The sequence below is a fragment of the Catharus ustulatus genome, chromosome 14, assembly GCF_009819885.2.
Source record: "Catharus ustulatus isolate bCatUst1 chromosome 14, bCatUst1.pri.v2, whole genome shotgun sequence".
NCBI classification, from domain to species: domain Eukaryota; kingdom Metazoa; phylum Chordata; class Aves; order Passeriformes; family Turdidae; genus Catharus; species Catharus ustulatus.
The window spans coordinates 928,626-949,952 of record NC_046234.1 but is presented as its reverse complement, the minus strand read 5'-3'; the positions used below and the strand labels follow the sequence as shown (position 1 = coordinate 949,952).

General features: G+C 51.4%; 2 protein-coding genes across 2 annotated transcripts; one reads left to right on the top strand and one right to left on the bottom strand.

Annotated features, from left to right (window-relative positions):
* Positions 1-420: 420 nt before the first annotated feature.
* Positions 421-12,848, bottom strand: LOC117003127. The gene is made up of 9 exons (XM_033072800.1): positions 12,628-12,848; positions 11,647-11,754; positions 8,384-10,063; positions 7,264-7,363; positions 6,210-6,358; positions 5,933-6,045; positions 5,315-5,404; positions 4,230-4,352; positions 421-3,757 (listed from the first exon to the last, which is right to left on the bottom strand). The coding sequence occupies exons 1-9, from the start codon at positions 12,728-12,730 to the stop codon at positions 3,575-3,577; spliced, it is 2,649 nt and encodes an 882-aa protein (XP_032928691.1). The 5' UTR covers positions 12,731-12,848; the 3' UTR covers positions 421-3,574.
* Positions 12,849-15,662: 2,814 nt separating this feature from the next.
* LOC117003068 (glutamine amidotransferase-like class 1 domain-containing protein 3B, mitochondrial) lies at positions 15,663-20,674 on the top strand. The gene is made up of 4 exons (XM_033072697.1): positions 15,663-15,800; positions 17,602-17,773; positions 17,995-18,196; positions 19,980-20,674. Exons 1-4 carry the CDS (start codon positions 15,693-15,695, stop codon positions 20,170-20,172), a joined length of 675 nt encoding a protein of 224 aa, XP_032928588.1. The 5' UTR covers positions 15,663-15,692; the 3' UTR covers positions 20,173-20,674.
* The last annotated feature ends 653 nt before the right edge of the window (positions 20,675-21,327 follow it).

Sequence of the window (21,327 nt, the reverse complement as noted above, 5' to 3'; positions counted from 1 at the left end):
GGATTTCTTGCATTTTTTTGGTTTGTTGGGGTTTTTTTAGTTAGACTTCGGATTGAATGTATGAGAGACAATGTTTTGTGTTTGGACTTGGCTGTTTATTAATTATTATCTATAGTACAGTGAGTTTTACAGTACTTCTAGCTAACAAGCTAAAAGCAAGAAAATATTGGTGGATCTTCCCCATACAAGGTCTTTTAACTGTTCAATTAAAAACTAACACCTATATTATTTACACTTTTGACTCAATGAATAAACACCCGTGACCTGCAGTGCAGAACTTTTTATTTAACAAAACAATATTACTGAAAACTAAGAAGAAGAAGGAGGAACAAGAAGGAAGAAGACACAAGGCCCCAGAACCTCCATTTTGTCCCATAACTATTACTATATTTTAAAACTCTAAATTCCAAACCCTTCACCATGTGATATTTATTACACACTTCTATTCAAACTGCACACCAGTGATTTTAACTCCACCACTCAATTTTGGGAGCTTTTTCCAAGTCAAAATCAGTGTTCTCTGGAGGAGAAAGCACAGAAAGCTCCAAACTCCCCTGAGGGCTCCAACAGAAAAAGATCTCCAGGAGCCCCCATTCCCACAGCCCCAGAGCTCCCTGGTGCTCCTACAGGTTGGAGGTGACACTCCTGCCCGTGTCCCAGGGCCCTGCTGGGCTGGTTGCCCCCCAGCCGTGGCTGGTAGCCGCCCTTCCCTCGGCAGAACTCTGCCCACCCTAGTGCCCGTGGCACTGACTCAGTTCCTGTCCCCACAGCTCTGCTCTCCAAGGGTGAGCTGGCTTTTTCCTGCCACTGCAAAACACTTCCTCACATCCCTTTTTAAAGCTTTTTTCCATTGACACGGGTGTCTAGACTGCACAAAGGGCAGAGGGAAGGTGGGACAGCCCTTCTTCCCGGGCTGTTTCCAACCCCAGTGGGATTGCAGAGCTGGCTGGGGCACAAAGAGCCCCATTCATGAGCTTGTTTTGTCTCCCAGGGTGACCTTTCAGGCCTGAAGATCTCCCAGACATGGACAATACAAACCCACATTGGTTTCAGAGGAATCTCCTCTGGTTTTCCTCCTTCTGGGGTGACGTTTGAGGTCCTCACATCCCCTCCTGTCCCTCTTATCCAGAACATGGGGATGGAGAGGTTCCTTCCCTTTGAGGACAGCCTTTCCTGACCATACCCTTCAGTTTTAGTGATGAAAATGCTCTCGTTGATAGCCCCAGATAGATTTGATCTGTGATTTTTCAGCACATGAACCCAAATAATCAAATCTTTATCTCAGCCCTTTCTGACTGAAGTGTTTTGCATTTGCCACTTAAAACAGCAACTTTTGTCCTTTCTCCAGCTCTCTTCCAAAATGTTTTGCTTCCCTCTAAATGCTGGGAAACTGTGGAAATAGCAGAAATATATTTTTTTGCCTTGATTTAAGCGAAAGATCCCATTTAAATCTCCTTTTTCCTGCTCCTTTTTGTTTTGCTAGTACACAGGAGAGCTGTGGGTGGGGTAAAATCGAGCCTGAAATGAAACTTCTCCTTGTCTCACTGCAGCAGAGTGAGAAAGGCTTCTCCCAGTGTCCTGAGACTGAAACCAACATTTGCTGCAAATAAAAACCAAAAAATATGGAGACAAAGGGGAAAAATGGATAAAGATGAAGCATCAAGTGAAGAACACACTTTTTGAGTCACTTTTAATTAGTAAAAAATCATTATTTAGAGCACAGGGCAGCAGTTCCTCTGGTATATTTAAGCCAGGGCAGTTTTCTTTCACCAAAATTCTTTGTAATGTCCCAGCACCTCTCCAAATTCCCAATTCTTACCACATTCCCTCAGATTTTAGTGTTTATGGGTTGTGGGGTTTTTTTAGTGATTAAGGGGTGAAATTCAGCTCTGGTTTCTGAGCTGCCATGAGGAGTTTTCTCCCTCCTCTTCCCCACCCTGGAAGTGTCACAATTTGACTCCCTCCTGAGATCCTGCTCGGATCCTGTTCAGCCAGGAGCCCCAACATCTAGAACCCAAAGCCCCACAAGGTTTCGTCACAATTGCACAGCCCCAAGTGAGATCTGTTTATTGAAAATATTTTATTGCATCCTAAAAACCAGTTTCAATGAGCTCCAAAGAGATAGAGGAAGTAGACCAGCAGAATTGTTAAACACACTGAATTCTCTGGAATTGTCTCTGCAGGAAGAGAGAGGTGGGGGGAGAGAGAGCCAGCTCTGTGAGGATGATTGAGGAAACCCCATTTTGGCAGAGTTCCTCTGCCTGCACCACTTTTATCCTTAAATTCCAACACAACTTCAGGTGAAATCAATGAGTAACGGATTGGTTTCAGCTGGAGTTTGATCAGCACCTTGCACCTGAGTCAGGTAAGAAGAAGATCAGCAGTTTTTGGAGCTGGAAGGAACCATAACTGCAGTGTTGACCAAGGAAAACTCCTCATGAGGGTTTGAGAGATTTTTTGGGTCCTTCCCAATTCCTCTTGGCCAGCAGCCACCACTCCACACTGCCTGTCCTTCCTAAAAAGTCCAGATCCTCCCATTGCTCCACTGCAGGAGCCTTCCCACCACGTCCCAGTGATGCCAGTAAAGTCATGGGTGAGCACATTCCAGCTCCTTCCCTGTGTTTCAGGGGAAATTTCAGAGTTTGCAGAGAAGCTGTGCCCCTGGAGAAGACAAATGACTGCCTGGAACAGCTGGAATTCCTTCCCCTGATCCCATGGGATTTGCACTCTGAAGGAAATGTGCCATGAGATGGGAAGGGTTGGGCTGAGAGAACAGCTCCTGGCATCCTCAAACATGTGGGGATTGGGCTCCTGAAATTCCTAACGTGGGAAGGGAGGCCTTCCCTAAAGCTCCAGCACCTTGGAGGATATAAAAGGATATAATGGGGTCATCCAAATGGGAATTGCAGCCTGGCACTGATTGTGAAATGCAGGAGTGGCACCTCACACCTCAGGTCTGGCGTTTCTTTGGAGTGTTGAGGAAGAAAACAGAGGAAACACCTCCTAGGTGGGATCAAACATGGGTAATTGTGAGGAAAACTCAGCAGGGGACACCCCCAGGCTTTGCCAAGCCCACTGGATCCACCAGAAAAGCACCTGGACTCATCTCCCCTCCTTCTTCCCCATGTGGTGTGGCACTTGGGGACACGGGGACACAGCCTTGGCAGTGCTGGGGGCTCAAGGGTTGGAAAGGTCTTTCCCCACCTAAATAATTCTGTGTAATTCAAGTTTCACGCAGTGTTTCTCCCCCACCACAATTCTGCATCGCTTCTGCTCCAAACCTGGGGAATTTGGGATTCCCCAAATCCAAGGCATTCCCTCCCAGTGGCAGGGCTGCAGCTCTGGGACTCCAGGACCACCCTTTGGTCATGACTGATCTCCAGGGAGAGCCGGCAGTGTCCCTAAGGGAAAATTTTCCTGTGGTTTGCAGGGATGTGTGAGCAGTGTCCATGGGAAGATAGATGAGTCACCCCTGCAGCTGGGCAGCCTCTCCCATTCCCCAATTTGGCCGAAATGCCGTTGTTTTTCCCCACATTTCCCACATTTTCCAGCAGACGAGCGTGGAGCTGTGGGATCACAAGCGGGTGTGGTGCTCGGAGTCGGGGTCCAGCCCCGGCTCCCCCAGGGCAGCTCTGCCCACCCCGTTGTGCATGGTGTGGCCACGAGCCTGGAGCTCTTCCCAGCCTGTTGTGGAGCCGGTGGCTCTGCTGGGCACTACCAGGTGTTTCTTCTGCACCTGCTCCAGGATCTGCAGCACCTGGAATGAGCAAACACAGCTGGGAGTGGGTCAGGAATTGATGGAGAGCACTCATTTCTTCTCCAGCTTTTGAAATAATCATTAAAAAATGGGTTGGAAGTGATCTTTAAAGGTGCCCCATGGGCAGACCTCCCACAGGATCTTCTCTTTCTTTTTTCTGGCTTGGTTTTGGGATGGCACAAATAATTTCTGTGCTCAGAGGTCTCTGGGATGGGTGAACATGGAGATCCATGGAGGTCCATGGTCTTGGATTCCATGGAGGAATCAGCCCCATTTTTGGGGAATTGCCCATTCCCCAGCACTGGAGGTGCTCAGAACAGAAATGTAGGCTCTGCTCATGTCCCTCACCCCAGCCTGGGATAACTCCTTATGCTATCACAGATCCTTTGCGTCCTTACTGAATCAGGAAGGGCCAGGCTGAAACTCATTCAGTGGAGAGAGGGAATGGAACTGAAACCCAGCTGAGTCTCACCTGGGACTTGGGGATGATGCCGACACGGAAGAACCCGATGTTCCCGGTGTCGATCTTGGTGCAGTCCACCACGGTGGAGGCAATGTTCTCTGGAGAAGGCCCACCACAAAGAACTGCATCCACCTGCAAACAGCAGATTTCCACACCAAATTCCCCTCAAAATGGGGGAGTTTTCCCTCTCAGCAGTAAATCATTCTCATCAAAGGCAGTGCTGCTCCTTCCTGCCCCGCTGTAGAGACACCAGTGCTGGATTTGGAGAGAATGAACCCCAAAGCAAGGACAGGGAGAGCTCAGCAGGGTGCAGGTCAGCAGCACAGCACAGACAGGTTTCCTTTTTCCACAAAGCAAAGGTGAAGTTTTGATTTTTGAGGAGTTAGAGGTGGAAGGTTTGTGCCACCTCTTGTTTAAAGCTGTGCTGTGACGACACAAAATGTAAAACCCTCAGAACTCAGCAGTGAAATCTCAAAATCATGGAATTATCCAGAGCTGGAAGGATCCACAGGCACCATCAATCCAACCCCTGGCCCTGCACCCCACCAATCCCACCCTTCCAAGCACTCCTGGAGCTCTGTGGGGCTGTGCCCATTCCCTGGGGAGCCTGGGCAGTGCCCAGCACCCTCTGGGTGAGGGGAGAACCTTTCCTAAAACCCAACCAGAACCACTGAAAGGCCACGACCATGGCACTTCCGTGAGAGCTTTAAAAGCCAAGAATGTTTTGGAGCTTTTGGAGTTTTAAACCAGGCTTAGGTGGGAATCCCTGAGCTCTCACAGCCTGGTGCCAGCTGCAGCCCTGGCACATCCAGGATTTGATTGCTTGTAGGCAAGAAGGAAGTTTTGGTTGCTGCCATCATCTCATGTTGGAAAATCAATGACTCACGTTGCCAAGCCATAACTACACTGTGTACAGCTTGGTTTCACACCAAGATTGGTGTTTTAAAATCTTCCTTGACACCAACATGAGGAGCATCCACGGGATTTTTTTAATTAGAGGCTTTCCCAGATTCCTGATACCATGTATTGATTTTCCTCCTGGAAACAAGGGGGTTGCATTTTCCCCATTTTTCCAAGCCCACACTGTTGGTTACCTTGTCTCCCAGCTTGGCGTACACCTGGTTGTGGTGGGTTGTGTCAGCCTCTCCCGTGGGGTTGGCTGATGTGACAACAATGGGGCCAACCTGAAGACACAAACACAGCAATCAAAGCTCTGAGCACAACTTTTGAGATCACACAGCTGGCTCGAGCTCTGAACTTCATCTGTGACCCTGAGAAGACTCAGTGTGGCTCACCCAGGGGAGGAACCTTCTCTGCAGGCAATTACAACCCCACCAAACTGCGTTTGGGGGAACAGCACTGGCGAATTTGGGTTTGGTGATGATAGCCATGAAATGAGGTCTTGCTTTCCAGCATCAGCACTTGCCTAGACCTACAACACTCAGGGTATCACCTGTGGTGACCACCTGAAGGTTCCTGTGGCCATTTCTGCACCTTCTGAAGTCATTCTGGCCTCACACAAGTCTGTGCTTCCAACGGTACTCTATGCTGGAAATGAAACTCTGTCTGTCAAGGACATTCTCCTCATTTCCTGACCTGCTGGTTGCTCCTCTTCCCCTCTTTGCTGCCATAAGAACCCTCCCAGCTGCCTGCAGTCCCCAGCCCCTCCCAAAGGGGGGCTCAGGTCTCCAGGATGGGGTACTGGGACTCACCAGGTCGATGAGGTGTGTGGTCACAGAGCAGTCGGGGATGCGGATGGCCACGCTCTGAGGGGTCCCAACGTATTTGGCAGAGTCCTTCATCCCCAGGAAATCCAGCCACTCACCTGCACCAAGCAGAGGCACACTCAGAGATCTGCACCAGCCCAAGCACAGTGACTGTGGCAGGAATATCCCTGTGGAACATGCAGGGTGGCAGGGGCTCACAGTTTTTGGGAATTCCAGACCCAAATCTCTCCACAGTTTCCTCACCTCTGCAGAGTTTCCTCACCTCTGGGAATGACCAAGCTGATGGGAGATGGCCAGGCAGCCTCCATGAAGTCCCAGAGCAGGGGAGTGAACAAATGCCTGGCAGGTTCCAGCTGCTTTAGGCTGGAGATCCAGAGGGACATGGGGCGATCCTGAGCCTGGCGCTTGGACCTGGAAAAGGGGGAGGAAAAGATGAGGCTGGAACTAAGACAAGAGTTTAATTTCAAAGAAAGGGAACTGTTTGTGAGGTCTAGTGCTAAGGGGAGGTGTGCAGGCTCTGCCCCAGTCTGGAGTAAAAGCAGGACATTAATGGCTGCTCCCAGTTAGGAATGTCTGTTTTCAATTCAAGGCTTTAATTCCTCCTGTACTGATGGGTAAAGGTCCAAATACTGAGGAAACCCCACCAATATGAGGGGCTCCTTACAACTCTCCATATAACTCCTCAACCAAATTCCACAGAAATAATAGCAGCAAAACCCACCATGTTTCAGGTGTAAAAAATTTAAACCTATAAAAAAGTAATTACCCAAAATCTACAGAAAATATGAAAACACCAAATCATTACCCAAGATATGAAAAAAGATAAATCAGTGTCATTTCAAAATAAATGGAAATAAAAACCTCTACCCCTACCAAGAAACTCCAAAGAAAAAAAACCCAAGCAAATTACAACACAAATAATTACAGTAAATCATCAACCCAAAATCCCTCAGAACACAACATACACAAAAAACCCTGATTAAACTCCCTGCACACTCCTTATGAGGAGTTATATGGAGAGTCTGTTGTCACCAGAGGGGTTTTGTTGTGACAACAAAAAAGAACAAGTTCTTACAACTTCCAAATAAAAACAACAACACCCTGCCTTGTTTGCAACCGGTTTGGGTTTCTGGTGGTGTCCAGGTTACCCAGCTCCATCAGCTTCTAGTGCCCCAGGACACAACTCCAGCTCAATTCCCACCTTTCCTCACCTGGATCTTCTCCCCACCTCGCTTTTCCCACCGAGGCTGAGCTGCTGTCACTCTCAGCAGCAGCTCTGGAAGGTTCCTGAGCTCAGCCCAGGTACCAGGACTCACCTGTGAGCTTTCTCCACGGCGTCAGGCCGGCTGCAGGCGGCCACCAGCACGTACACGGTGTCGGTGGGGATGCCACAGGTGCCACCATTCCTCAGGATATCTGTTGGCATGGACACAGGGAGGTGACAGAGGGCTCCTCTCCTCTCCTCTCCTCTCCTCTCCTCTCCTCTCCTCTCCTCTCCTCTCCTCTCCTCTCCTCTCCTCTCCTCTCCTCTCCTCTCCTCTCCTCTCCTCTCCTCTCCTCTCCTCTCCTCTCCTCTCCTCTCCTCTCCTCTCCTCTCCTCTCCTCTCCTCTCCTCTCCTCTCCTCTCCTCTCCTCTCCTCTCCTCTCCTCTCCTCTCCTCTCCTCTCCTCTCCTCTCCTCTCCTCTCCTCTTCTCTCATTTCTGGTTTTCAGGGGAGTTCTGAGCCTGAGTGGAGAGGGCAAAGACCAAACATTGGCTCTGCTCTCTCTGTGCAGAGCTTTGGGGGGCAGCCCCAGCTTGGAGGATTTTTTTGAGGATTCTCAGACAGGATGAGGACACAGGGAAATGGTACAGGAGACTCAGCAGGGAATTCACTGCTCCACTCAGCTTGTAACTCCTGTAACTTGACCCAGGAATTCTGATATTCTCCCCAGAAATAACCTGTACAGATTGTCCCTGGTCCTTTCCATGATTCCTCATCAAAAGGGAGTTTCCTTCTCCTTTGTAGTCCCCCCTCAACTACCAAACATGGTGAGAAGATCTCCCCTAAATCTCAGTTCCCCAAGGCTGAACAAGCTCAGCTCTCTCAGCCTTTCCCAGGCCTTGGATCATCTTTGTGGCCTTTCTCTGGATCCTCTCCAGCCTGGCCACGTCTATTTTTTTTTTTGGCGAAGTGGAGACCAAAACTCTTTCCTCAACTCTGATGGCTTCAAAATGAATCTTTACCAAAACATCACATCACCCAGGTTTCCACATCACCCAGACCATCCAGCCTAGTCTGGAAGAAGGTGTCCCCATGGATCAAGATGGGCTTTAAGGCTCTTCCCCACCCTGTGATTCGCTGATTGAGATAATGCCCTTTTCACAGCGTTCTGCTACAAAACCTCCCAAAATTTCCCCTCCCTCCCCACATTCCACCCTGTTTTTCCCCCTTACCTGCAATTCTCTTGACTGAGGACGCTTTCCTGGCGGGCAGGTGAAGGCACTTGGTGGCTCCTGCCCCGACACCACTGAGCTGCACCATGGGCTTCCCCATGGGCAAGCACACACCCTGCAAGGTGCTGCTGGCCAGGGCAGCCAGGAAGCAGTAGAAGCTCACCAGCCCAAAGATGAGGCTGGCAGCCATGTCATATCCAGCAGGAAGAGCACCGATGGAGTCCAGCAGGAAGCTGCCAGCCACCAGCATGAAGGTGAGGGAGTAGAAGAACCAGGCTGTGTTGAGGAAGAGTGAGCAGAAGATGACGAAGCTGTTAAAGAGCACGAAGGCAACGATGCCCACAGCGGCGTGGAAGCTCCTGGAGGTGCCCTGGAGGCCAGCAAACCTTGCCAGGCCCCAGATGATCCACATGACAGCGTAGAGGATGAAGGCGCTGCTCTCCAGGGTTTTACCCCGGGCAAAAGCCACCGAGCCACCGAGGAGCTTCAGGATGCCACCAGCCACCACCACCCATGGAATGACCACGGTGGCAAGAGGAGCCTGGGGGTCTCCTGTGGCTGTGAGGGCAAAAGAAGCCAGGACACTGCAGGCGTAGGCGAGGATTTCTGCGTCGGCGTATTTGGAGTAGCCCAGGTAGGGAGCGTGAAGGCCAGGCCCCTCGCGGAGCCTCAGGAAGCTGCTGCGAGCCAGGAGGGCCCTCACAGCCCCCTGCCCTGTAGGGATCTTGGCCCTGGCCCTCACGTTGTACAGGTGAATGAGAGCCACTGAGGCCGAGGCCACAAAAATGGCCACGGCCACGCCTTGGGGGCCAGCTGCGAAAAAGCCCCTGGGGCTGCAAGCCAAGGCAATGCAGTAGGTGACAAAAACCAGCAAGTACAGGCCATCCACGGGGCTCTGGAGGGAGAGAAAGAGAGCCAGGAGAGCAAAAAGGATGGAGAAGACCACCAGGAGTGGGGTGGGGAGAGCTGGCTCCTCTGGCTGCCAGGTGGGGTGCAGGAGGCTGTAGCCCCCAGCAAAGCTGAGGATGGCAGTGAAGCCGAAGGCTGTGGCCATGAGCATGTCCATGGCACGGTAGGACAGCACACAGATGCCAACCTGGAAGGTGCCAGCCACCCACAGCCAGGGCACGTGGCCCAGGAAGAGCCTGTGGGTGACCCCCAGGAGCCTGCAGCAGAAAACACTGGCCCACAGCACGTTCAGGAGCAGCCCAGGGGCTACAAAGGGGTTGTCAGAGCTAGCCCAGCCCTGCTCTCGGGCCTTCTTCTCAGCCAGATCCGTGCCAGGGAGGGCAACTCTCCCTTTGGTCAGGAAGTAAAGGATCCTCCCCAGAGCAAAGTAGCCCCCGAGCAAGCAGACAAGGAGGTGGCCGCAAGCCACGGCCGAGGGGCCAAGCGAGGAGCTGTAGTGCAGGGCAATCTCATGGCTAGTGGCCAGGGCCATGGCAGTAGCCAGCAGGGCCAGGAAGGGCTCTCCAGAGAGGAAGCCCACCAGGGCTAGCAGCAGCAGGGCCAGCGTGGAGGTGGCCAGGCCTGGCAGCAGGGCGTCGCGGGCGTCCCCCGGCGCGGGCAGCACGCCCTGCCCGGCCAGCACCAGGATCACGCCATAGCCACTCCACAGAGCTGACAGGATCAGGCACAGGGCCACCAGCAGGGAGCCATTCCTGGCGCTTCTCCGGATGCCTGGGGACAAAGGGAGATGGGGATGCTATAAATGCATGACATATTGTTGGCTTTTTGCAAATATTGGGATAAATGCTATGTGTATAATGTTAAAATAGCTTTTCTTTATGAATATAGGCTTTTTTCTTTTCTTCTAATAGCAAAAGTTAGATAGAAGTTTTTTAAAAGTAATATGCTGAAACTACCCGCTTAGTTGAGATAACAGCCCGTAAACGTGTAATGGAGACCTACAGCTGACAAAACAATTATCAACACTCATCAGCTACAAAAGGCCAGGACCACCAACCAATTTAAAAAGTAATAAAAAAAAATTAAAACCACAAGCCAAGAAACACGCAAGCTCTAAAAAAGCGAACCCAAAGAGTAATCATACTAAACAGTTCCCCAAAAAAATTTAAAACTATAAAAAAAAATTAAAAACTATACATATGCAACAAGTTAATGTATTGTAAAACATTTAAAAAGGTGATCCCAAAGCAGCCATGTGCTTCTAGCAACTTACCAAGATCCAGCCATTTTAACCCTTTGCTTTATGTTTATCTCCTATTATCTTTTTATTAAACCTTTTAAATTTTACCAAGACAGTAAAACATGTTTCTCACAGGGATGTGATTTCAGACAGTGGGGTGGGGGAGGCAGGGTCGCTATGGAGCAGGGACCAGCACGGGCCCTGCCTGATGATGGATTTATCCTGGAGAGAAGAAGGCTCAGCAGGGCATGTCATACTCTACAACTACCTGGAATGAGGTTGTAGTGAGAGGTGGGGCTCTTCTCCCCAGGAACAAGAGACAGGGTGAGAGGAAATGGCTTCAATTTGTGCTGGGGGAGGTTTAGATTGAATATCAGGAAAAATTGCTCGTGGAAAGGGTTGTCTAGGCCTGGCACAGCTGCCCAGGGCAGTGGAGGAGTGCCCATACCTGTAAGTGCCAAAAAAACACATGCAAGTGGCATTTGAGGACAGGGTGACCATGGTGGCAGTGCTGGCTAGTGGTTGGACTTGACAACCTTTAAGGTTTTTTCCAACCCGAACAATTCTGTGATTTCATGTTCTCATTGCTATGAGTTGCAAAGAATAAATAGTTCAACATTCATTCTAGAAAGTGTGGGTTTTGTTCTAGGCAGATGAGTACAGGCACTGTCTCAGCATTTACCCATGGACATTTCAATCCATGGATGCTCAAACACTCTCAGAAAGCTGAGGAAGAGAAATGCCGTGTTCAGTGTGTTAAAACCCCAAGAACCTGGTAGAGGATTTGTTTAGAATGAACATTGATTTCTCTTCTTGCCTATAGAGGAAAAATTTGCTGTGCTAACACCAAGCCATGGTATGGGTTGGGAGAGAGACCTCAAAGCTCATCCCATCCCACTCTTGCCATGGCGGGGACATTTTCCACTGTCCCAGGCTGCTCCAAGCTCTGTCCAGCCTGTCCTTGGACACTTCCAGGGATGCAGGGACAGCTTCTCTGGACAGCACACACACCCCTGGGAGAAGGGATGAGTGGTGCAGCCAGGTTTGTACCCTGCTGGCAAAGCACATCTGGATGTGGGAGGGAGTTTTGGGCCTGGGCAGCCCCAGCTCTTACCTGCATAGGTCAGGAGAGGTGACAGGAGCAGCAGCAGGACCCCCAGAGCTGTGCTGGGGATCAGAGCTCGGGGTGAGCTGTAGAAGTGTATGGCCAGCAGGAGAGACCCTGTGGGACACAGAGGGGAGAAGCACAGAGAGCTTGTAAACCCAGCCCAAAAACTTGAGAGGATCAGGGTGGGCAGAGGGAAAATAACAGTGTGAGATTTGCAAATGGAAAAGCCTGGGGAGCTGAGTGTGACTTGGTTTGTGCCCCAGGTCTCGCTTCTTTCCAGGTGCCTGGTTTGGAAAAGCTTGAAATGAATCATTTGAGGTTGACCAGAGAGGTTGTGGACGCCCCATCCCATCAAGATCAGGTTGGACAGGGCTTGGAGCAACCTGAGATAGAGGAAGGTGTCCCTGCGCATGGCAGGGGATGGAACTGGATCATCTTTGAGGTCCCTTCCAACCCAAACCATCCTGGGAATGCATGGAAGAGCCTGAAAGTTGCCACCTAAAGATAAAAATCCAGGATTCCAGTTATGGAAAAGGCAGACAGACACACACACGCACACATCCTGCAGCTGATCCCTCCAGACTCGTGCTGATGCAAAACCAGCCCAAAAAATTGCGGGAAGATGGAACTCAGGGAAGGACCAAGTGAGAGGGAGCGAGCACGGAAAACAGAGCTGCAGGGAGAAGGGCTGGAAAAGGGAAGGGGAGGAAACTGCATCCAACCCGAGATGATTTACTACTGTGACCACAAAAAAAAAGTTTGGATTCTCTTCCCACCCAGTGTGGAACGAGCACAAAACTCCAGGCCAGCCCTGGGAAGCCAACACAAATATTTTGCTGGCGGCTGAAGCGGGCGCTGGGATCTCCGGATTGAAAAGCTTTGCCCAGGCGGGGCAGCCCGCGGATAAACAGCAGCTTTAGCCCCCCTGGAAAAGGGGTAAGCTGTTCCGAGCCCTGTCCCGTACCAGATGCCAGGAGCGGTGCCTACCTGCGGCAATGGCCAGGAGCGCGATGCAAGAATGCAGTGACTCAGCCCCGCTGCCGCCCATCCCTGCGCCGAGCGCTGCACTGCTGCCTCTCCTTCCTCCCATGCTCTTTATAACCAAACCATCGCCTTCCTCCTGCTCTCCACCCCTTTTCCCTACAAACCTCTTCTGTTCCTGCTCCTCTCTGCATGCGGGAGGAAATGCAAATGAAGTTCTGGCTGCAGTAAATTTGGGGCTGTGAGTCAGCGTGGGCTGCTGGTAGCTCCCTCCAGGGGCCTCTTAATTTTACTGTTGATTAACCCTTGTTCAAAAAGGCACTTGGAAAATAAGGCTGAGGGTTTATTGCCATTGCTGCCTTTTTTGCTTCTGCCAGTGAGGAAATCAGAGTGGTTAAAATGAAAGTTTTTTGCAAGCATCCACCTGGATGGAGCAAACAAGCCCTGTGCAAGCCCAGCAGCTCCTTGGGGAGCACTTGTTTCTCCTCACACTGCCCAGGGGCCTGCTGTTTGTCCCTGCCACAGCTCTGAATGCCTGGCAGCAGCCCCCTGAGCTGGGCAAAGCCAGGGCACACTCAGTGCCAGTCCCTTAAAGGTCACTTCTGTACGTCTATCCCTCCACATCCAGCTCCTCCAGCTCAGAGGAGCCTTGCTGCCTTTCCAGGTCAGGAGTAAGAGTCCAACACTGCCAGGGTTGTGTCCCAAAGGGGCAGGAAGGACCTGGGGGCAGCCTCCATGGGGAATGGGCAGGGAATAAAGGTGGTTGTAGATGGAGGGGAGGCTGCAGTGGACACTGGCCTGGGGGTTGTGTGGAGCCGTGGCTGGGGTGGGAATTGTCAGAGAATGATTCTGTGAGAGCTGACAGAGCTTTGTTCCTCTGCTGTGTTGTTGGTGGGGAAGGAGCAGGGTGGGGACTGCTCCCCTGAGGGACTCAGCTCCAGTTAAAGCAAATCCCAAGCTCCTGACAAGACCAGAGGTGGAGAACAGCGTGCAGAGCTCAGCACTGATAGTGCCAGGGATGGCTCTGCACAGCTCCTGGAGCTGCTGTTCCCCTCAGCACACCCTGCCCTGTGACCCAAAACCCATCAATCCTGTTCCACAGGAGCCTGGAGGACAGGAAAGCTGCTGGGAATGGGGCTGGGAGCTGCACTGGTCTATGGGATCATCCAAGAGGTGTTGGAACTTTGAGAGCATCCAGAACAAGCCCAGAACACCAGGTACAGAGGAGCCTGCCCCTGAGCCAGCTGGAGCACGATGGATTCATATCACTGCTCCTAAACTTCCCTGGGATCTCTGACTGTGTTCATCCTGACAATGGATCCAGCTGCATCCCCATCACTGTTCCCAAACTCTCCTGGGATCTCTGACTGTGCTCACCCTGCAGGAAGAGGGTCCCTTCCCACCCCTCTCCCTGGAAACTTAACGCAAATGAAAACTTGTTAGAAGCAAAGCCCACAATAAATGTGTACAGCCAAGGGCAGCCAGGCTGGAACTACCCAGCTGAGAAATGTCATTTATCACTCACATTTATCACTCACATTTATCATTCATCTCTCACTGCAGAGACATCTTTAGGGCTGAAGTATTTTTCCTAGGGGAGGAAACAAGCCTGGCTGGTCCAGTTGCACCAATTATCCCAGTAAAGGGAACCAGCCCAGCCAGTTTACAGCAGGCAGGGGTTACTGATGTGGTTTGCAGCAGGCAGGGTGTGGAAATCCTCAGCCTCTGGCTACTTCGTTCTGTGGCTGAGGGGACTGCTGCCGAAGCAGCTGCAGGAAGGAGAAATTACCTGTTCAGGTTGCAACATCACTCAGCTGTTTTTTCATGCAAGGGGAAATAAAATACCCCTAAACCATAGCTGGGATTCCTTACATAGCAAAACAGACATCAGAGGAAATGTTTGAGGTGTTTTTAAATGCATATCTCAATTCCTGTTCTGAGCAATAAAAGTAACTGGGTTGGATTAGTGGGACTGCAAGGCTTCTGTCACACATTTCTTGTTCCTGCTTGTTCAGGTAGCAGCTGGATGCCTGAAATCCCTAACTTTGGGAGAAACATGCCATAAATGAAGTCCCCACCCTGGCTGAGCACCCTGCCAAGCCACGAGTTCATTACCCACAGGATGTGCTTCACGTCTCTCCCGAAAATGACAGAGCCCCAAGGAACTTGTCTTATAAATAACCCCTGACAAACACCCTGCAGCCATGCCCTGGGAGCTTTTTGTTCTCTCAGCCTCCACAAGGCACAGTTATTTCACCAGGGCCAGGCTGAAATTGAGAGGTACAGGATAATCTCAGAGCCAGGGAGGGAGGAATGAGCTCCAGACACCAAATCCTGCAGAGCTCAGGGCTCCACCAATCCCCAGAGCCACTTCTCTGGAATTAAATACAGGGAGACATGGTGCTGTTGGTGAAGAACCCCATTACTGCAGAGATCAGGAAGTGTTTGGGCAATGCTGTCAGGCACAGGGTGGGATTGTTGGGGTGCCCTGGGCAGGGCCAGGGCTTCTGGGGTCCCTTCCAACTCTATGGATTCTAAACTCAGGGGGCAAAAGCCAGCAAATAACTGCAGCAAATGTAAAATATCCCCTTCGGAGAAGTGGGATCTGAAGAAAGGAACATTCAGGAATGTTGGAGTTAAAAGCCTGAAGCAGCCCGTGCAGTGGAAGGTTCAAAGAATGGGGCACAGAGGGGAATGCACTGACTGAAATCCCAGCTCCCTTTGGTACCATCCCCTCTGCAAGGGTTTGGGTGCTTCAGCCTGAGCTAGAATGGAAAATCAACACCAGAGGAGGAAAAACACAGCTGCTCTGTTGAGCAGGGCACGTCAGCTCTGCAGACAACGTGCTGGGAAGAAGAGCTGTAAGGGAGCAGCCAGTTGAGGAAACAAATAATATTTACATGCCCTGCCTGTGGAACTGGAAATAAAACCTCCTTGCCAGTAAAAAACCCAGCCCAGCCCTCCTGGCCCCACCTGCTCTGGGGAGGGCTGGGGATATAAAGGGCTGGGGCAGCGAGCAGAGCTCAGAGCAGCGAGGGGATCTCCGGGGAACCGCGGGGCTCGGGGGGACCATGACAAAGAGGGTGGCCGTGGTGCTGGCTGGCTGCGGGGTGTTCGATGGCAGCGAGATCCACGAGGCTTCGGCCGTGCTGGTGCAGCTCAGCCGGGAGGGGGCTCAGGTAAGAGCGGCTCCTTGTCTCGGGATTCTGTCCCGGCTCCTTGTCCCGGGATTCTTGTCCTGGTGTCCTTGTCCTGGCATCCTGTCCGGGGATGCTGCCCCGGCTCCTTTTCCCGGGATCCTTGTCCCAGTGTCCTGCTCAGGATCCTGGTCCCGGGATCTTGTCCCGGCTCCTTTTCCCGGGATGCTGCCCCGGGATGCTGCCCCCCTTTCTTTGTCCCGGGATGCTGCGCCTCTCCTTTTTCCGTTGTCCTGCCCCAGCTCCTTGTCCCGGCTCTGCTCCTCCACCTCTCCCCTTCTTGTCTCTGAGATGAACTCCCCAAGAGCCAAGCAGCGGTGCCTGGAGATGGTGTGCAGAACTCCCTGCCCAGCTGTGCTCTACGGAGCAATGGGCTCTGGATCCAGCATACCCAAACTCTCCAAAAGGCTTCCCTGAACGCCTTCTTCTCTGAATTATTTCTTCCCCGAATTACTTCGTTCCTAGAATATTTATTTCCTGAATTATTTCTTCCCCGAATGCCTTCCCTCTTCGCTTTTGGCTTGCACATCCTCTTTTCCTCTGCATTCCTCTTTTCTTCCCTGCTATTTCTGTTTAAAAGACAGTTTGGGCTGTTTGAAATCCATTTTTTTTAAAACCTTCCAAGAGTAGAAGTGAAAATGGAATCAGAGAATCCCAGAAGGGTTTGGGTTGGGAGGGATTTTAAAGCTTATCCGTTCCCACCCCTGCCATGGCAGGGACAACTTCCACTGTCCCAGGGCACTCCCAGCCCAACCCAGCCTGGCTGGGACACTGCCAGGGATGAGAGAACAGGCAGGGGTTAATCTTGAGGGGTAAAAAAGGTGCAGCTGCTCTAAAGTCACTCCTGAGGCTGGGACAGGAGGGAGGGAAAGGCTCCAGAACTGAGCTGGGAGCTACCCACGTTCCTGGTGCCATCCCTGGGAACAGGAATTGACGTAGAACACACAGGGGTGACCTCCCCATGCCACCCCCCAATCCCAAACCATCCCAACCATCCCAACCCTGCCTTCGCTGGATGGGACTTGGCCAGACGTTTTCTCCACTGTCATTTTGCCGTTTCCTCTCCTGGAGCTGCAGCAGTCGCTACCCTGCTGCCATATCCCAACCCAGCGGGATCGGAGCCCATCCCTCCCTCATCCCTGGATCGCCAGAGGCCTCTAGTGGAGGAAACTCGGGCATCATCTCAATCCCTCCTTTAATAAGGGAACAGGATGGAATATTTCAGCTGGAAGGGAGGAGAGCTCAGCACCTCTCTCTCCACGGGAAGCTCCTCAGCCTCCTTCTCTCCCCCTGGATAATTCCAAAGTCCTCGGCTGCTCCTCACGGGACATTCCTTCCAGCCCCGCCCTCCTCGGCACACCTTGGTGTTCCTTAAATCCTTCCTAAATTGTGGGGCCCAGAACTGTACAGGTGGTACAGTCCCAAAATCCGTTCAGCACCCTCCACTCTCAATTTCTGCACATGAGCTTGAAAGTAGTAATGGAAAGGGAAGCATTTCCCAGAAAAAAATGGAAAAGAGTGGCTTTGGGAAAAGAGTGGGTGGGGAGAGGAAACTCCAAGTGCTGTCCTGGGGTGGGACAGCAGCTCCCTGTGTGAGCAAATCCCCAGCAAGAAGGATTTATGGGGATGTGGATGGACTCTTCAGCCCCCCAGACAAGTTCTGGGCACAAACTACTAAAGCTTTTCCTTTTCCTTTCCTCCCTCAGCATACCCACTCACTGTCTGTCTTTCCCACATTTTTCCATCACTCCTGAAGGATAACAACCCTTTTCCCTCACTCCAGGCTGAGGTTTATGCCCCAAACATCCCCCAGATGCACGTGGTGGACCATGTGAAGGGGCAGCCAACTCCAGAGCAGCGAAATGTCCTGGTGGAGAGTGCCAGGATAGCCAGAGGCAACATCAAGGACCTGGCCACACTGGATGTCAAGGGGCTGGATGCCCTCATCATTCCAGGTGGGATTGTGTGGGGTCTGCCTGTGCACAGGTGAAATATTCCATGGGTCTGGAATGGTGTGGGAGTCATGGGATGGAGCAGGGTTTGGAAAGAGAGGTAATTTTTATTCTTTTATTCGGGACAATGCTGCCAAGCATCCAATCCACCTGAGCATTCCACCTGGCAAAAATCCTGCCCTGGGTATGAAAATCTCCAGCCTAAACTGCTTCTCTTTCCTCAGGTGGCTTCGGGGTGGCAAAAAACCTGAGCACTTGGGCCAGCCAGGGCAAGAACTGCAGCGTGTGCAAGGAGGTGGAGGGGGTGCTCAGGGCGTTCCACGCTGCCCACAAACCCATCGGGCTCTGCTGCATCTCCCCAGTGCTGGCAGCCAAAATCTTTCCGGGCTGCGAGGTGACCGTGGGACACGACACCGAGTGTGAGCAGTGAGTGACAGGGGTGGGGACCCTCACACCCCAAAGTGTCCCCAAATCCCTGCTCAGGGGTGGGGGCTCACACCCCAAAGTGTCCCCAAATCCCTGCTCAGGGGTGGGGACACTCACACCCCAAAGTGCCCCCAAATCCCTGCTCAGGGGTGGGGGCTCACACCCCAAAGTGTCCCCAAATCCCTGCTCAGGGGTGGGGACACTCACACCACAAAGTGCCCCCAAATCCCTGCTCGGGGGTGGGGGGCTCACAAGGAGCTGGGTTTTGTTTCTCCTGAGGAGAAATGTGAGAACTCAGCTCTGCAACCTTTGGGGACTGAACAGGGAAAAGCAGAAACTCTGCAAAGTTGATTTCATCATTTCTCAGCACAGTAGAAGGAATGGTGTCACACCAGACCTGTTCACATTTTTGTGACTTGTTTCCACAACTGACAGCTGTGAACAAGACACTTTCTTTTAAATTAATTGAGATTTAATTTATTATTTCAAATTAAATATTTGCCTCGCAGACCCAGGGTAGGAAAAAGCTTTGCAGACTCCAAGTTAGGCAGATCCAAGGCAGGAACAGGATCGGTCCCCAAGGGAGTGAAGCTGTCCTCAGTCCTACAGGGAAGCTGTGACTGGATTCTCCCTTTATTTGAAATCCAACCCCAGCTGCAGCCTCTGAGCATTCCTGCAAGCACAGAGCTCTGAGCAGCAGCTCTGAGAATTTCCTTTGGCAAAGATTTCCTCAGCCATGTGAACTGAACACAAGGAATGTTGATGGCTTTTGCTATTCTCACTAACTTGGAGGAAGTTGGTGGAAAAAACCCACCCCAAACATAAATCTAATTGTTGCCAAGGGAAGCTGAGGCTGCTCCATCCCTGGGACAGTGGAATTGTCCCTGGCATGGCAGGGGTGGCACTGGGTGGGCTTTGAGGCCTCTTTTCACCCAAACCATCCCAGGATCCTATAAACATCACCTCTGGAGGGGACACAGTTAGGGAGTGGAACACCCAAAGTGGCACTTCAGGTCTCAGTTGGCTTTACTTCAGATTTTTAACTCATTTGAACAGAAGGTTTTCTATTAGTGGTTATCTTTTTTTTTTTTTCTGCTTTTAGTTAGAATGGGGATTGAAGTACATGAGACAGATTTTTGTGTTGTTTATTAATTCTTATCCATAGTGCAGTGAGTTCTTCAGCACTTTTAGTTAAGCTAAAAATGACAAAATGGAGCTGGATCTAGCTAGTTACAAGGTCTTTTAAAAGCTAACTATCCAATTAAAAACTAACATCTATATTATTTATACTTTTGACTCAATGATCAAACACCTGTGACCTGCAGTGTGGTACTTTCTATCTAACTAAAAAATATTACCTAAAACCAAGAAGAAGGAGTAAGGAGGAAGAAAAAGACCACATCCCAGAACTTCCATCTTGTCCCATACTCATTTCTAACTCCAAATTCCAAACCCTTCACCATGTGGTATTACACACTTCTGTTCAAATATTCTATTCAAACTTCACACCAGTGGTTCCAACTCCATCACTCAAATTTGGAAGCTTTTCCCAAGGCCTCAGGTGAAAAGCAGTGCTCTTTTGGGGGTCAGAGCCAGAAAGCACAGAAAGTTCAGAACTCCCAGGTTTCAGGGCTCCAACAGTTTTCCTGTTGGAGAAACTCCTGCAGCAGGATAAGGTTTGGCTCCTATGAAGGTTTTGTGCACAGAATTTTGCTCTTTCCTCCCCCAGCCCAGATTTTAGGATGTTCCCCACTCCAGGTTGCCTTTCCCTGCTCCCCTGCAGGTGGCCTTACGCCAAGACTGCCGAGGCCCTGCAGGAGCTGGGCTGCAGGCACGTGAACAGCCAGGTGAGCCAGGTGCACGTGGACCAGCAGAACCTCCTGGTTACCACCAGCGCCTTCATGTGCAACGCCCCCATCCACCAGGTGCACGACGGCGTGGCCAGGATGGTGCAGGAGGTGCTCAGGCTGGCCTGAGCCCCTCCTCCTCCTGCAGGGATCAGCCCCCAGTGTCCCCCTGTCCCCTCAGCTCTGTCCCCACACCTCTGGGGGCTGCTGGGGAGGGAGAGCCTTGCAGTTGTTGTGTTCACTCTGCCATGAGATCGTGGAATGGGCTGGGTTGGGGTGGGAGGGATCTCTCTCTTTTCTCCCATGGCAGGGACACATCTCACTAGCCCAGGATGCTCCAAGCTGGTCCAGAACACTGCCAGGGGTCCAGGGGCAGCCACAGCTGCTCTGGGTACCCTGTGCCAGGGCCTGCCCACCCTCCCAGGGGGGAATTCCATCCCAAATCTCACCTACCCCTGCCCTCCCTCAGCTTGAGGCCAGGCTCCCACAGGGCTCAGGCTCAGCTGTCCCCCAACCTCTCCCTCAGAGCAGTGAATTGTCAAAGGAAGGAAACCCAGTTCTGCTACTAAATGAATAAATTTGATTTTATACCATTTATTATACTAAATAAATGCTTCTACTGAATTCTGAACTCTGCTTCTGTCTCTGCCTTTCCCTCTGGATCAGCACCAGCCCCAGGGTAGTTGATCCAGGAAGAAATCCCCAACACCCTCACGTTGTTTTCTGGGATTTGTCAGAACCAGACTGGAGCAGGAATGTGGCACTGCTGAGAGCAGGACCAGCCCTGTGCCCAGCCAGCTCTGGTAGGAAGAGGTGAAATTCTTTTCCTGCATTAACAGAAGCAGAGAATTTCAGATTGGAAGTAGCTCAAGGCTCACCTGGTCCAACCTTTCTTGGTAAAAATACTGTCTGGACAAAATGTCCCAGCAGCCTGTCCTGGTGGATCCTAAAGTGTCCAAACTTGGGGAATCCACCACTTTCAGCAGCTGATTTTCTCTTTGGGGAAAACTGTCCTCTGGACATTCAGGATGTCCCCAGGAATAACCTGTACAGATTATCCCTGGTCCTTTCCATGATTCCTCATTAGAAGGGAGTTTCCTTCTCCTTTGTAGTCCCCCTGAAACACCAAACATGGTGAGAAGATCTCCCCTAAATCTCAGTTCCCCAAGGCTGAACAAGCTCAGCTCCCTCAGCCTTTCCCAGGCTTTGGATCATCTTTGTGGCCTTTCTCTGGATCCTCTCCAGCCTGGCCACATCTTTTTGTTTTTTAGGCAAAGTGGGGAT